This window comes from Bos taurus, chromosome 20, assembly GCF_002263795.3.
Source record: "Bos taurus isolate L1 Dominette 01449 registration number 42190680 breed Hereford chromosome 20, ARS-UCD2.0, whole genome shotgun sequence".
Classification (NCBI taxonomy): domain Eukaryota; kingdom Metazoa; phylum Chordata; class Mammalia; order Artiodactyla; family Bovidae; genus Bos; species Bos taurus.
The window spans coordinates 35,319,433-35,333,580 of NC_037347.1; the positions used below are offsets into that span (position 1 = coordinate 35,319,433).

At 35.2% G+C, this 14,148-nt stretch overlaps 1 protein-coding gene across 5 annotated transcripts in view; it reads left to right on the forward strand.

The window, feature by feature from the left end:
- The window catches only part of FYB1 (FYN binding protein 1), a 171,220-nt gene extending 157,333 nt beyond the window's left edge, over nt 1–13,887 (forward strand). For 4 of the 5 annotated variants that reach the window (XM_059878760.1, XM_059878759.1, XM_005221607.5 and 1 more), the window contains 3 exons: nt 8,561–8,594; nt 10,948–10,979; nt 11,769–13,887. In XM_059878760.1, the coding sequence (XP_059734743.1) occupies nt 8,561–8,594; nt 10,948–10,979; nt 11,769–11,791 (89 nt within the window). In that variant the 3' untranslated portion in view covers nt 11,792–13,887. The remainder of the gene's footprint in view (nt 1–8,560; nt 8,595–10,947; nt 10,980–11,768) is intronic. The other variant, NM_001105414.1, reaches the window with a different exon arrangement.
- The last annotated feature ends 261 nt before the right edge of the window (nt 13,888–14,148 follow it).

The following is a 14,148-nucleotide window of genomic DNA, read 5'->3' on the forward strand; positions in this document are numbered from 1 at the left end:
TGTAGCATTTAACAACTAAACAAGTTTTAGTGATCACTCTAAACTCTTTTTGCTCCATGCTTTGTAAATTCTGGAAAATTCACATTAAGAAACTGGAGATCTTGCTAGGCTGGAATCACTGTATTTCATTTTAATTTTTTTCATTTCCCACCTGCTATATTTGGCACTGAGTTGCAAAGATAATGCCAAATTAGTGTTTCTGGAAATATGGTCCCACAGACCCCCAGCATCAGAAAACTCTGCGAATATCACAGTTGCAATACCCTAGCCCAACATTTGACTTGCTAAGTCATGAGCTCTGGGGGTCAGACAGAGATTGTAAGTCTTCCCTAGTTTGTTCTTATGTACACTCAAGTGAGAATCACTGTGGTAAAGAATTGAGCGATTCTTGCTCTGGTCTGGTTTTAAAATTATATCTCATATGTCACACCTAGCATTTCCAGTTTTCCTACCTTGCAAATTCACTTGTTTTCATTTCCTGTTTGGCACATTTACTATAACCTACTCTTCCAAATAAACACAAGACAGTCCTTTCCTCTCTGACAGCTACTTAAGCTGACAGATGGAAATGTTTTTGTCCAATTTTAAAAGGTAGCTTATTTCATTTAAAGTCCAGGGAAGAGTAAGTCAAAATTATGTTGTCCTATATTTAAAACTGAATAGCCAGACTGGCTGTCCCATATCAGCCCAGTAAGTCTGCACGGAAAACTCTGAGTTCAATTTTAATGACAGGAAGGTGACTCAGGGACAGGAACCAAAATGGATCTTTTAAGAATAAAACACAGTGACTCAAGGGTGGGGAAAATGGATCTAAAATTTTATGGACAAGGTGTGGTTGGCTGTAAAAGGGAAAAATGGAATGTGGGTACAAAGGATAACAGGCAGGGGTATGTAATGTTAAGACTAGAAAGTCACAGGAGATAATTTGAAGACAAAGCTGCAGGAGACAAAGAATACCCCCATTCAATCCAGGATTTGTGAACACACACCCTAAGGAATAGTCTTAAATGCGGATAACTGCATGCTTTAAATGGCTGCCAAAATATTTTTTAAATGCTCAATATTTTTAAATTATTAAAGTTATGATGAATATACCAAATCGAATATTTTCCAGGATGATTATGACAACATGAGGAAATGCTTATGATCCATTAGTAACAGAAATAAGAAGCCTGCTTAATAAAGGATGGGAATTCTTTACAGCCATGTTTTAAAAATATGTAAATGAAACTAAAATGCTAATAATGGCTGATTAAGGTGATGGAAGGGGCTGCTTACCAGGTGATGCTAGAGGTAAAGAACCCACTTGCCAATGCAGGAGACATAAGAGACGCTGGTTCAATCCCTGGGTCAGGAAGATCTCCTGGAGGAGGGCATGGCAACCCACTGCAGTGTTCTTACTTGGAGAATCCCGTGGACAGAGGAGCCTGGCAGGCTACAGTTTATAGGGTCACAGCAAGTCGGACAAAACTGAAGCGAATGAGCATCCACACACGCGCAGGGTGATGGGCCCAAGTGATAGTTTTTTTCCCTCTGCTTTTCCAATTATGTCTCATTTTTCACGACAGACAATTGTTCTAATGCTTGTTATATGGACCCTTCTCCAGAGAACAAATTTCAGGCTTATTTTGACCTGCTGTCCGGAGATTCCTGTCCTTAACAACAGATCCCATCTAGAGCAATGCTCCTAGATTTAAAAGTACATGCACTTCACAGAGATCTTGTTAGAAATGTAGACTTTAATTTAGTAGATCTGAGGTGAGGAGTTTTCCCAAGGTCTCACGTAATTCATGCTGCTAGTCCACAGAACAGACTCTGAGTAACAGGATGTAAATGACCTCAGCAACAAACATGTATAGATACAGATGGGCAGACGTAGATTCAGCATCAAGAACAGAAATTTGGAGCAGACTCCTATCTAGGAATCAACAGACCTTAAACAGGAGAAAAAGCAGCAGCCATGCAGGGCTAATTTGTAATCTGCTGTCATTTTCTATTTGGACATCAATCATTCTAAATACTACTATGAATACCAGAGGGCTCCCATCCTCTTAAGAATGTATCATCTGTTAAAAATGAGAAGTGAAAACATTACATGATAAAATCAAGCTTTCCTTGTTACTTTTATCTTTTTCTTTTTTTCCTGGTGTAGGACCAATGCAGTTTGCAGTTCCCAAGCTCATGAATAACTAATTCAGTTCTTTGGTGGTTTGGGGTTCATCTCAAACAGAATGAAAATCATCTTATTATATCTTGTGTACTAGTTGTTTTTTATTTAAAAACTTTCTTTGGCCTGGACTTTGTCTTAGTTTGGCCTCCCCAGCTGGAAGGTGAGTCTGGGAAACTCCCATCGGCAAGTGGCAGAGTAGCCTGGGAAGAGAAGGCAGCTAACAAAACCTTGTTATCAAAAAGAGGTATCACTTGGGTAGGTGCAGCTTGCACGCTCAGTTGCTTCAGTCGTGTCCAACTCTTTGCGACCCTGTAGACTGTAGCCTGCCAGGCTCCTCTGTCCATGAGATTCTTCCAGCAAGAATACTGGATTGGGTTGCCATGCCCTCTTCCAGGGATCTTCCTGGCCCAGGGATTGAACCCACATCTCTTATTTCTGCATTGGCAGGCTCAAGCAACAGTGTTATCCCATCTGGTGGGAAACAAATAGGGGTATTTATACATCAACTCCTGTCCATCAGGAATTGAAGCCTACCCCTGGACATGTGGCCAGTCATTCAGGACACTGAGAAAGCAGACAAGGAAAGTTCTGGAAGCTAGAAAAAAAAAAAGTCATCAGTAAATAAATAGAAAATGCAATTACTATCAGTTGCAAGTCGAACCACAAAGCCCTGAAATCATGAGGGTAAAAGTATATGGGAGGGCCATCAAAAGCATCTTCAATTGCATTATTCCACAATTCAATGATCAGATTTATTTCATTTCCCTTTTATTTCCCCAAATCTCTTATCTTTCTTAATTTTTCCAAAATTGCTCCTTATTCTTTCCCTGAACTGAATCCTTGACGTTCTTAATTTTCTTAATTTCTGATCCATTCCTCAAACATCACTATAGGATTTGGGACAGTTGCTGTGTGGATTTAACCCTCCCTCACTGGATTATTCCAATAACCTTTCAAAAGATATGTGTCCCTTACCATTACTCTCAGCCATTCCACTCACCACACTGTTACCCGAATATTATTTTTTTAAAAACATGAAGTCTTTAGGGTTAGTATATAAAATCCTTTATGATCTAGCCTTCCCCTCTTCAACTATTTCCCATCTGCAGCTGATACTTCAGAAATACAGACTACTGACTTGTCATTCCCTGAGTAAATTGTGCTATTTCGCCCTTCTATACTATTTTATTCTATTTGGAATGCCCATAAATTATCTATTAAAAACAAACCAGTTGTCATCTAAAATTGGAAGCACACTCACTCCCTCCTCCCTGACACAATGAATCTCTCCCTTGTTCCACCATACCACTACTGTTACTGCTGCAATTGTCCTTATTGCTTTAACAACATATTACTCTTATTAAACTCTGAGTTTGAGAGTAACTTCAATGAAATGTTCTCAACATTGTATTGCCAACGCATTCTACACTGCCTGATACCTTGTTTGGGACTCGCTGAATTGAGTATAAGAATTTAGAGACTGCAATTGTTTAACCAGATGAAAATCTGACATACTGACATTTGTGGGAAGAAGTCTGTTGAATAGTTTAACTTGTTTTAAGACACAAGTTCTCTTGTGTGATTCCGTTCACTTATTGTGTATCATTTGAGAAGCTCTAAATCTTTCCGTTCCTTTTTCTACATGTAATTAGCAGTAATAGCATTTGCAATCCAGCACCATGGTGATCCTAACATTTTCCTTACTTTCTATTCGTTTTTAATCTGGGAAAAAAAAAAAAAGACAGAGAGAGAGAAAACCATAGTTTACTTAAACATAATTTGTAATGATAGAAATCCAAGGCTAAAGCATGAACAGTAATCCCTTCTCACTGTGGAGTAGAGTACAAGCCACTTTTACTGGCATTAGCACATTTGAAAAAGTCTCAGCCACAGACTTGTAGAAGAGCATATTGTAGAGGCATTGAGATCTTAAATATATATTTGATGGCACGTTCCCAAATGTTTAGAATTTCTTGATAATATTTGTGCATTTTCCTCAAGTCAATGTCTCATAAACTGTGAGTTTTCCCACCTCCTGTCACAAGAGAAAATTTTCCTACAAAAATGTGTGGAATGAGACATGAAGTATTTGTGGTCAAAATGTTCTCCATTTCCTTTGGGCATCAAAGGAAGGGGAATTTTAAAGGTACTTTGAATGTCCCTAATCCAATTGATCATTTCTTTGCTTTGGTAATTTTGTTTTTCATTTTAAAACAACACATGCTAACTGAAGAAAAAATTTTTTATTCAGAAATTTAATAATTCATCTGATTTGAAACCCTAAAACTAAGTAGGGAGAGAAAAAGAGAGGAAAGAGAACATTTCTAATATACTAGGATAATAATTTATATTTAGTATTATATACTGCATTTCATTTTTAATTTCTATTCCACTATGAGCATTTTCTTTGAAGTTGGACGTTGTTTCACTTGCCTGGGTAAAAGTATACAATGTGACTTTATTGTTTTTAAACTGCATGAGGCCAAATTGAGTACATTTAACTTTATTTCTGGGCTTGCTTACAACAAATGAAATGATAAGGAAATAATACAATTCATCATTTTTACTGAGTAAAAAATTTGAAAATATTAGAACAACAATCTCTTTCATTTTATTCCAAAGACGGCTTTGCATATCCTTGGTAATTTTATATTCACAACGCCCTTCGGAAAGGTCAGTCATTAGTTCTAGGACACATCTGCCCTGTACCAAGTAATCGTTAAAGGAAGAAATTAACTGGCGTGTATAGGGGTGGGTGTGACTTCCTTAACTAGGTCTGCTGCTGCTGCTAAGTCGCTTCAGTCGTGTCCAACTCTGTGCGACCCCATAGACGGCAGCCCATCAGGCTCCCCCGTCCCTGGGATTCTCCAGGCAAGAACACTGGAGTGGGTTGCCATTTCCTTCTCCAATGCATGAAAGTGAAAGTGAAGTCGCTCAGTTGTGTCCAACTCTTGGCGACCCCATGGACCACAGCCTACCAGGCTCCTCCATCCATGGGATTTTCCAGGCAAGAGTACTGGAGTGGGGTGCCATTGCCTTCTCCGTAACTAGCTCTACCCCACCACATATTTCAAAGCATTTGCTTCAAGCCACTGTGTTCTATGTTCTGCTCTATGAATGTGAAGTTTCCAAATAATAATCTCATATGATATATGAGACTCCCTGGTGTGCCAGTGTCCATCATATTAAAGAGCTAACTAAACACAGCAGCTCCTCTGCATGTTTCAGAACTACGGTGAGTTTTTCTGTTTATTTCATTTGTTTGTATTTTTCATTAATGTTCCCTATGATGGTTGTACGTGGAACATATGAGCAAAGAGAACATTTTCTACCACAAACAAAAATTTGTTTCTAGGAACTATAATGGAGAGATTGTATAAAAATTCATGGTAAGACACTTGTTTTGACACTGTCGGGAATCATGCTTCTAATATAATGAAGTTTTAGCAGAGATTTTTAAAGGTACTAGATAGCAAAACCTAAGCTGTATTAAAAGTTGTTCACCCTGTAGAAATGCTATTTAATGTTGATTTTATAGTTAATGAGCCCCAAATGATCACATCATTTCAGGGAACTAAAATAGAGCCGCGCAGGACCAACCCTGCTCCAACCTCTTAATATGTTTGCTCTCAAATAATGTTCCCAATCATTGATGTTTGTGTTTCTAACAACTACAAAAACAGCAACAACATTAGTGCTTTCCTCAAAAGGAAATGTGGTTAGAACTCTTGAACAGACAAGATATAGGAGAAAATGTAATAGAGGTTTGAGAAGCTAAGAAAATATATTTTTTATAATTAATTTTGTGAGATTAGGTAATTAAACTGCATTATGAGTTATTAACTTTGATCACTGAAAGGACTCTTTTACACCTAATTACAGATAGTGTTTTATCCATGTTGACACAATTTTAGCATAATTGAGTTTTTAAAAAATAGATGTCCATAGTGGTGGTGGTGTAGTCACCAAGCCATGTCTGACTCTCGCAACCCCATGGACTATAGCCTGCCAGGCTCCTCTAGCACTGGAAAATAAAAACCTTTAATTTCCAAAATGAGGATTATATTCTTTATTTTGGATTTAGTTTCTTTTGACCTTCTAAATGTTTTTTACAAATGACAATAAATATATTTGATGCCAGAATAATTCCAGTCTTTGGCACTATTTTCTTATTTCTTATATATTTCTCTAATTGTCTACATTCTAATTTTAGTTCAGATACTTTACAAAGCCCAGACAACTAACAAAGAGATTGACTTCATCATTGAAGGCTTCAGTCGTTATTTTTAAATTATTAATTTAAACATGAATATTATGGGAACACTTAACTTGTATTGTTTTATTTTCCAATTTGTTTTAAGAGAAAATTAAAAATGAAAACATAACCATTAATTTTAACTAACGAAAAAATAAAGTTTATGACTCTCACTGTCTGTAGAAATGGTTCACACTTTATGTTAGCCCTAGGCACAGGTACAGGTAAAGACAGATTTCCACTATTGGAACCCTGATACAAAATCTGCAGTTTGTTTTAAAAGTCTGTTATTTGCAGAGTTTCTCTTTTGAGAGACACACAGAGAATTGAATTTGTTAAAGATGAGCTTATCCCCCTTTAAAAATCATGCTAAATGCATGATGTCCAACCTTAAATTTTTTTAAGTTTGTTAATGTGAAACGAAAGAACTATGGAATCAAAGGCAACCCAAGGATCATAGATATTAATTTTAGATGACCTTTATATTAACTTTTCCCACATCTGCTTTAATTGAAATAAAATGGAAGATATAACGTGGTCTAATTTTTTAATATTCCAAGAAAAATATTACTTTAGTCTGTTTTTATCATTTTGACACATGCTTCATTACCTCTATGCTACAGCAATTCAAAGATAACTTTGATTCTTTATTTTTCAAATATGACTCATAAAATAAGATAAAAAATTTGATAAAAATTTTTATCAAAAAGTGGTGAATCTCTTGACAGAATATTTGGTGGAGTATTTTTACCCTGGGATATGTCAAGGGAAAGTTTGTTTCCTTAAATTTTAATGTACAATTTCAGTTATATGATTATACTTAAAATTTTTGCATGTTAAGTCAGTGGCAATATGATATTAATATGTTTAAGTAAGTTTATTAACATTGGTATTAATTTTCATTTACAAACTTTCTGCTTTGTCATTTTTTACACATTTACTCTGATTTAGAACCCAAAACCAGATCTGAGGTGGAGCAAAACCAATAAATTGACTCAGTGAAAGAAATTATTTAGATGCTGATTGGCAAAACTATAAACGGTACTAATGGTAAGCATGCAATAGTGACCAGGTGCTAACACAAAACTAACAGCTATAAAGGTTAGTACATTAATTAGATGTCAGCAGACACTTTCTTGTGAAAAATAGTCCATATTTTTTCTTAGGAGTATTTTGCTCAAGAGGGGCAAAAATAAAGTGGAAAAAAATAATTTGCTTTCCTGTATCAAATGTCTATTTTCTATTTAACAGAGGAATCACTGGAATCTCTGATATCTGCTCTTCTAATAATTATTTGTTCCATGAAAGATGAAAATACAAACATTGACATTCTGTCAAGCGGCAAAAGCAGTAGTGGAAGATCTTTCACGCTGATTATAAGAGAGCTGTTTTGAAACTTTTTCGAATGCACACTCCCCCAAGTAACCACTAGACTGTGGATCTGAAAGGGGAGTAGAATATAATTCTGACTGTACAGTGTAAAAAAAAAATTGAAAAGTTAAGTCTTAGACCTGGAGATATTTAAAATCCCTACCCATGACCTGGGCTTCCCTTGTGGTTCAGCTGATAAAAGAATCTACCTGCAATGCAGGAGACCCTGGTTTGGTTCCTGGGTTGGGAAGATCCAACCCAGAGGATGGCATGCAACCCACTCCAGTATTCTTGCACGGAGAATCCCCATGGACAGAGGAGCCTGGCAGGCTACAGTCCATGGGGTCGCAAAGAGTCAGACATGACTGAATGACTAAGCACACACCCCCGTGACCTACTCTTGTAACTGGAGAAATTATGCTTAACAAATTCTTAAAATTGTGCCACATGGGTAACACCTTGAAGAAATAGATTAAACTGTGAAAGAAGCTTGGGCTACAACATACAGTAGCTTAGAAAAGAAAATATTGGTTTTTAATTTAAGGGAGAAGGAAGAAATATTGTAAATGGCGGAAAACAGGAGAGAGAGAAAAAAGAAAGAGAACAGTGGACACACAAAAATGAGTCATATTTGGAGATAGATATAATTACTCAATATATTATATGATATTTAATTATTAAATGCTATTTCAATTTATTTAAAAATAGTAGAGGCTTTTAAAGTTTATATTGTTAATAAAATATGTTTTCTTTTTCTTTCTTAGATGGTTATGTCCTTCGGAGCTACTTGGTGGACAAGTAAGCCTATTTTCTGCTCCTACTATACTTTCAAAAAGAATGATATTCTTTTCTTTAGGAAGGATTCCTAATATCATTTAAATAACATAATCTACTAAACTATCATAAACAAATTTTAAAACAATACTCTGTACTAATGTCAATATGGTAGTATCCATAATGAAGTCAGTTTTAAGTATCACTCTTTTAAATCTAAAAGAGGAGCCCTTCTCATTCATGGTTATACCATTGCTGGTTTTATATATTCATTGGAGACAGACATAGCAAACATTGGATACAGGTCAAAAGTGCGAGCACTTTCATTAATACTTTGCTTTTCACTAGCTATTAATGTAGTTGAGGGACTTCCCTGGCGGTCCAGTGGTTAAGATTTCACCTTCCGATGCAGGGGGTATCGGTTTGATCCCTGATCAGGGAGCTAAGATTCCACATGCCTCACAGCCAAAAAAAAAAAAAAAACATAAAAAAACAAAACAAAACAAAAATGCAGTTGATTGGATTGATCAGAGATCAATAGCTTCTGCAGAGTAGGTACAAATATCACCTGCTAACAGCTTATAGTTTGGCTCCTAATTGAGGGCTTTTCTTTACTCACGCCATGCATCATAGAATATTAAGTTGCCTTTTTTGGAAGCATGCCAAAAAGAAAAGATAGAGGTCAATGATTCTTCTATTTTTATGAATAGGACATTGTCATGGTCTGGTACTAGTGCTAATAGAGTCACACTCCCCTCTCCCTCCCCCCCACCAATGTTATAAGATTCTGTCCCAAGTAAACCGGTGTAAGAAACAAGCTCCATTATCACAGTAGATCATATACCAATCTGGAGATTTACAGAATTCGGCATAATTAAGAAATCAAGGAGGATTCACAAACTGTATCCATAAACAACCTGACACCATCAGAAAGAGACAACTGAAGGTTAAGTGCTCTGTCAGCAAACTAGGAAAGAATCAAGAGAAAAATAATCATAACACTTTTGTTTTCTTCAGAGCATTAATCACAGTAGTAGGCATTGGACTTTTTAATGGGCTTTACTCTATGAAAGATAAAAATTTCAAGGAGAGAATGTGTGACAAATAATGGGATCACATCTTCATCAGTGATTATTACAGGATGATTTAGAAAGAATTCAGAAAATGTACTCTCTAAGTAATTATTGCTTTACCATCTATTGAGGTGAACAGTTAATAAACGTTTATTGAATGAACGGTAGAAAAAATCTGTCCTCTTTGCATTTGTATCAAATTTCCATTAGCCAAATCCTTCCTCAATCTCAGAAAAAGGATTCAAACAGAAGACAGAGGGAACTCACGGCATCTGCCACGGTTAGCAGCAATTTGAAAAGCCTGTTGCTTCTAAATGCACAAAGGTAGTGCAGGAACCAAGAGTAGGTCTGGACTAAGTGACAAACCCACCTCACATTTCTGCACTTCAAAACCGTGTCCTCCATTTCAAGGTTCTATTAATATTTATAATTCTATTTTAATTACTTGCGTGTCATTGTCTCCTCCATTACCTTATAAGCTTCTAGAAACAAAGGCTGTGTCTTATAAATCTCCTGGTACATAGGAGGGACTCAGTGTGTGTGTGGAATAGAATATGTCACAAAGATTCAGGATCAGATAAAACCTAAAATGTGTAAAAGTCACTAACTATTATTAGGGATGCTGCCTATAACCACAAACATTTTTTTAAATTATGTAACATAAGAATCACCTATGAACCATATCCTGGCTGCTTATTTTGTAACCAATACTTATATATTTTTTAATTAATATGTACAAATTATAATTAGAAACATTGTAAAAATGATACACCCATTTCCTATGCCAAATATTTTTGTATTTCCTTCAACACTTGAAGTTCACATGAAAGTAGTATACATCCGATGTTAACAAACATAAAGAATTCATCAGAGTTTTAGATGAGGGCCCCCAGAGTACTGTGCTTTGATTTTTCAGTTTGTTCGGTTCAACAAACATTTCTTAACCAAGGACAGATATATGCTAGGCTTATAGTTCAACTGAAAGATGAATAAGGCATGGTCTGTGTTGTTGGGGCATGTTTTCACTATTCTGTATGTCTGTGATATAGAATAAGTTTGTGTGTGTGCGTGTGTGTTTAAGAACGAAACAGAAGATTAGATTAAGTCAATAAAAGAAGATGCAGATGTATATGAAATTTCTTCCCATTTATAAATGTATAACACATAATACTCATCATCATAATACTTCTCATCCTTAAATGCCTTGTATCACATGAAATAGTGTTATTAAACTTTTAACCTAATGTTATTTTAATATTAAGAAGATTATTTCATTAAAGTAAAATTTATTTTCTACTTAACAGTGATGGAGAGATTTATGATGATATTGCTGATGGTAAGTCTCATGTGGCCCTCACCACAGGGAAGAATGGTGAATTTACTGTTCTTACAAATACTGGAAATAGCTTACTGGATTAATAAGAGCCTTCCAACCTGATCAGAATTTGAATTATCTGAAAATGTTAGGAAATGTAAATACCTTGGTATAATGAAAAAAAAAAAACTTATTTTTGTAAATGACTGGAAATCAAGAGAAAATCTCTTCTTTATTTCCTTTGAAAAATAAAAGAATAAAAATATTTAGTGAATCTTTCATTATACCATGAATCTTAATAAGGATTGCTTTTACCCACAAAAAATATTTGTGCTTGGACAGTAAATAGGTACATATTTCATAACATGTATTACTCGTTAGTATTATCTAAGCATTGAACACTTCTAAATTACGATCTAAAAATTTAATCTCACCTGAAATGAAGCATAGTGTAATGTTCCTTTTAGTCTCCTTTTAAATGTAAGATTCTTACTGATGCCTAGTATTTTCAGCCTCATCCAGAATTACTTTCAAAAAGTATATTTAATAAAGTTTCAGATTAAATAATCCTGAGTCTCATTTTGGTAGAGAATAGATTTGTCCAGAAACTTTGTTTGGAAAAGTATACTAAGCAATGAGTGTTAAATAAACATATGGCCTTCCATTTAACTACTTTTTCATAAAGTGAGCCAATTCTACTTTTTCTTAATCCTCAACCAGGACAGTATGAATCATTTACATTTCCAATGTATGAACACTTAGAGAATATGCATTTTGTGTAACTAATTTAAATTTGTTTTCTTCTTTCAGGTTGCATCTATGACAATGACTAGCTCTCAGTTTTGGTCCTTCTGCTATGTTCATTTGACATCAATGTGAAGTCTGGGTTTTAATTGGCTTGTCTTATCGAGTATCATAGAAAATGAATGCACAAAGCTACTTAGTACTTTTGTCAAAAAATTCCAATTACTTTCATACATCTTGAAATTTTGGACTTGGAAAGCGATAGCTCTGCCTAATCAACGTCTTAGAAGACTGTATTTATAAGATGTAAGAAATATTAAAAACCCAGTTCTGCCTCAGCTACAATGAAGGCACTTCTTTTAGTCCATTAAAAGACAACTCTTCCTAAAAAATCACTTGAGAAGAAATGACTGTGTTGTCTAAAGAAATATAAAGAACAACAAAAAATATAAGGAAGGAAATTTTTAGACTTTTCCTAAGAGGGAAAACTATTGTTTGTACTTCTAATGATCATATCTTATATTCTCCATTCAAATTACCTAGCTTTTAAAAGGCAGGGCTGTCTCCTCTCTTATTGGTGGGTTAAATGTTTTTAAAAATGATAGTAGTAGTGGAACTTTTGTATAAAGTTTGTCTCCATTTGTCAATTGTGAATATGTTTTAATTATTTGATGAGAATGTATGCAATTCCTATACACACCTAAGATTAAAACGGTGGAAGAGTCTAAAATGTTTTCTTTTTGTAGAACTGTACGCTAACAGTATAATTCTGTTTAAAGTTCTATTGTAACTAGAGTGGATATGAATGAAGACTACCCTAAAATTATGAAGAATGAAGTTTGAAAGTAACTAGCCTTTAATGCACCTCTTTGCTATGAAGGCTCTTTTAAAGGTTTTGTTTTTCAATTACCTCCATGGAAAAAACTTTAAACCACTTTACTGGAAAGTTAGCCAATAGAGGGGATACAAATTAATAAATCTTAGCGTTTGGGCTGGGGTGTTTCATATTAGTACGTACTCAACCAAAGACAACCCCAAAACAAAATGTGAATCATTTGGGTTCCAAATGCTAAGAACACTAAACATGACACAAACTGAAGAGACCTAACACCCAAGAAAAAAGTATATTAGGAAACTTTTTCAACTTCAACCCACTCCAGTATTCCTGCCTAGAAAATCCCGTAGACAGAGGAGCCTGGCAGGCTCCAGCCCATGGGGTCACAAAAGAGTCAGACAGGACTTAGTGACTAAACAAACAACATATGAATTGAGCAAATCCTAATGCTGGCTCTGCTATTAATGAACCTTGATGTGATATTGGATAAATTATTAATCCTCCTCCTATTAATAGTTATCTCATTTGCAAATTTCAAGATTGGACTAAGTCAGTTTTTCCCAATGTTTTCACTATCAGTTAACTTCTATAATCCTCCTCTGCCCTAGCCCTGTGCTTTAGAAGCTTTTCCTGATTTTTAAAACTCGGTGATGAAATAATGATTAATGTATTACCCATGTTTTAATATTTCAAAGGCCCACCCATTGGAGATTCTGAAGAGTAGCCCCTCTGAATTAAAATAATTCCAAGTAATTGTAAAGGAATTCAAAGTCTTCATATGGGTTAAGTGGGGTTTCTATTAGGCACTTTGAAATGTAAAAATAGATCATCAACTACTATCATTCCATGTATACATTCTGGGAGTCTGAGGCTCCCAGATTAGAAGACACTGATCTTAAAAGACTGCTTCCAATTATGGAATATTTTGATGTCTAATTTTTGTTAGAGGGAGACAGTATTTGCTCATGTGATGAATTTACTTTAAAATCAGATAAAATTACATCATCCAAATGTGGTTTTTGATTGTTAAATCAGGTAACAAATATACAGAATACACTGACAGTATGTTTCCAGTAATTTTTTCTTCTGATTGAGAATAGTATAAACTCAAGACAAAGTCAGTTTTAAAAATGCTAAATTATATCAGGAGAATCTTTTAGAATTTTGGTTCATATACAAAGAAACAGATACATGCCTGTGAAAGATTTATGTAATAGGTAATTGCCTTCATATAAAGGAAATATCTGAAGTATTAATTTTAATATACTAAATATCATTTCTGTTTTGGTTTTACCTGAGGAATTTTGTCATGTGAGAAGAGTGACAAATAAATAATACCTTCACAGATAACTTTGCCTCCTACTTATCGAGCCATCAAGGCTAGCAGGCTTTCTGTCCCATAACTTGAATAAGACTGTGTTTGAGCCCATTCTTACCTCTTTTGGCTTTGGCCTCAGAGGATGGGATACCTCAAGTTCAAACCAAACCTTCCACCACTGATGTCCCTGATATCCACCTCCTGTTTTGTGATAGAAATTGAGATAACCAAGTGCAAAAGCTTCGAATATCCTACAAGGTGAAGCCTTGGTCCATATCCAGACACTAACCCAG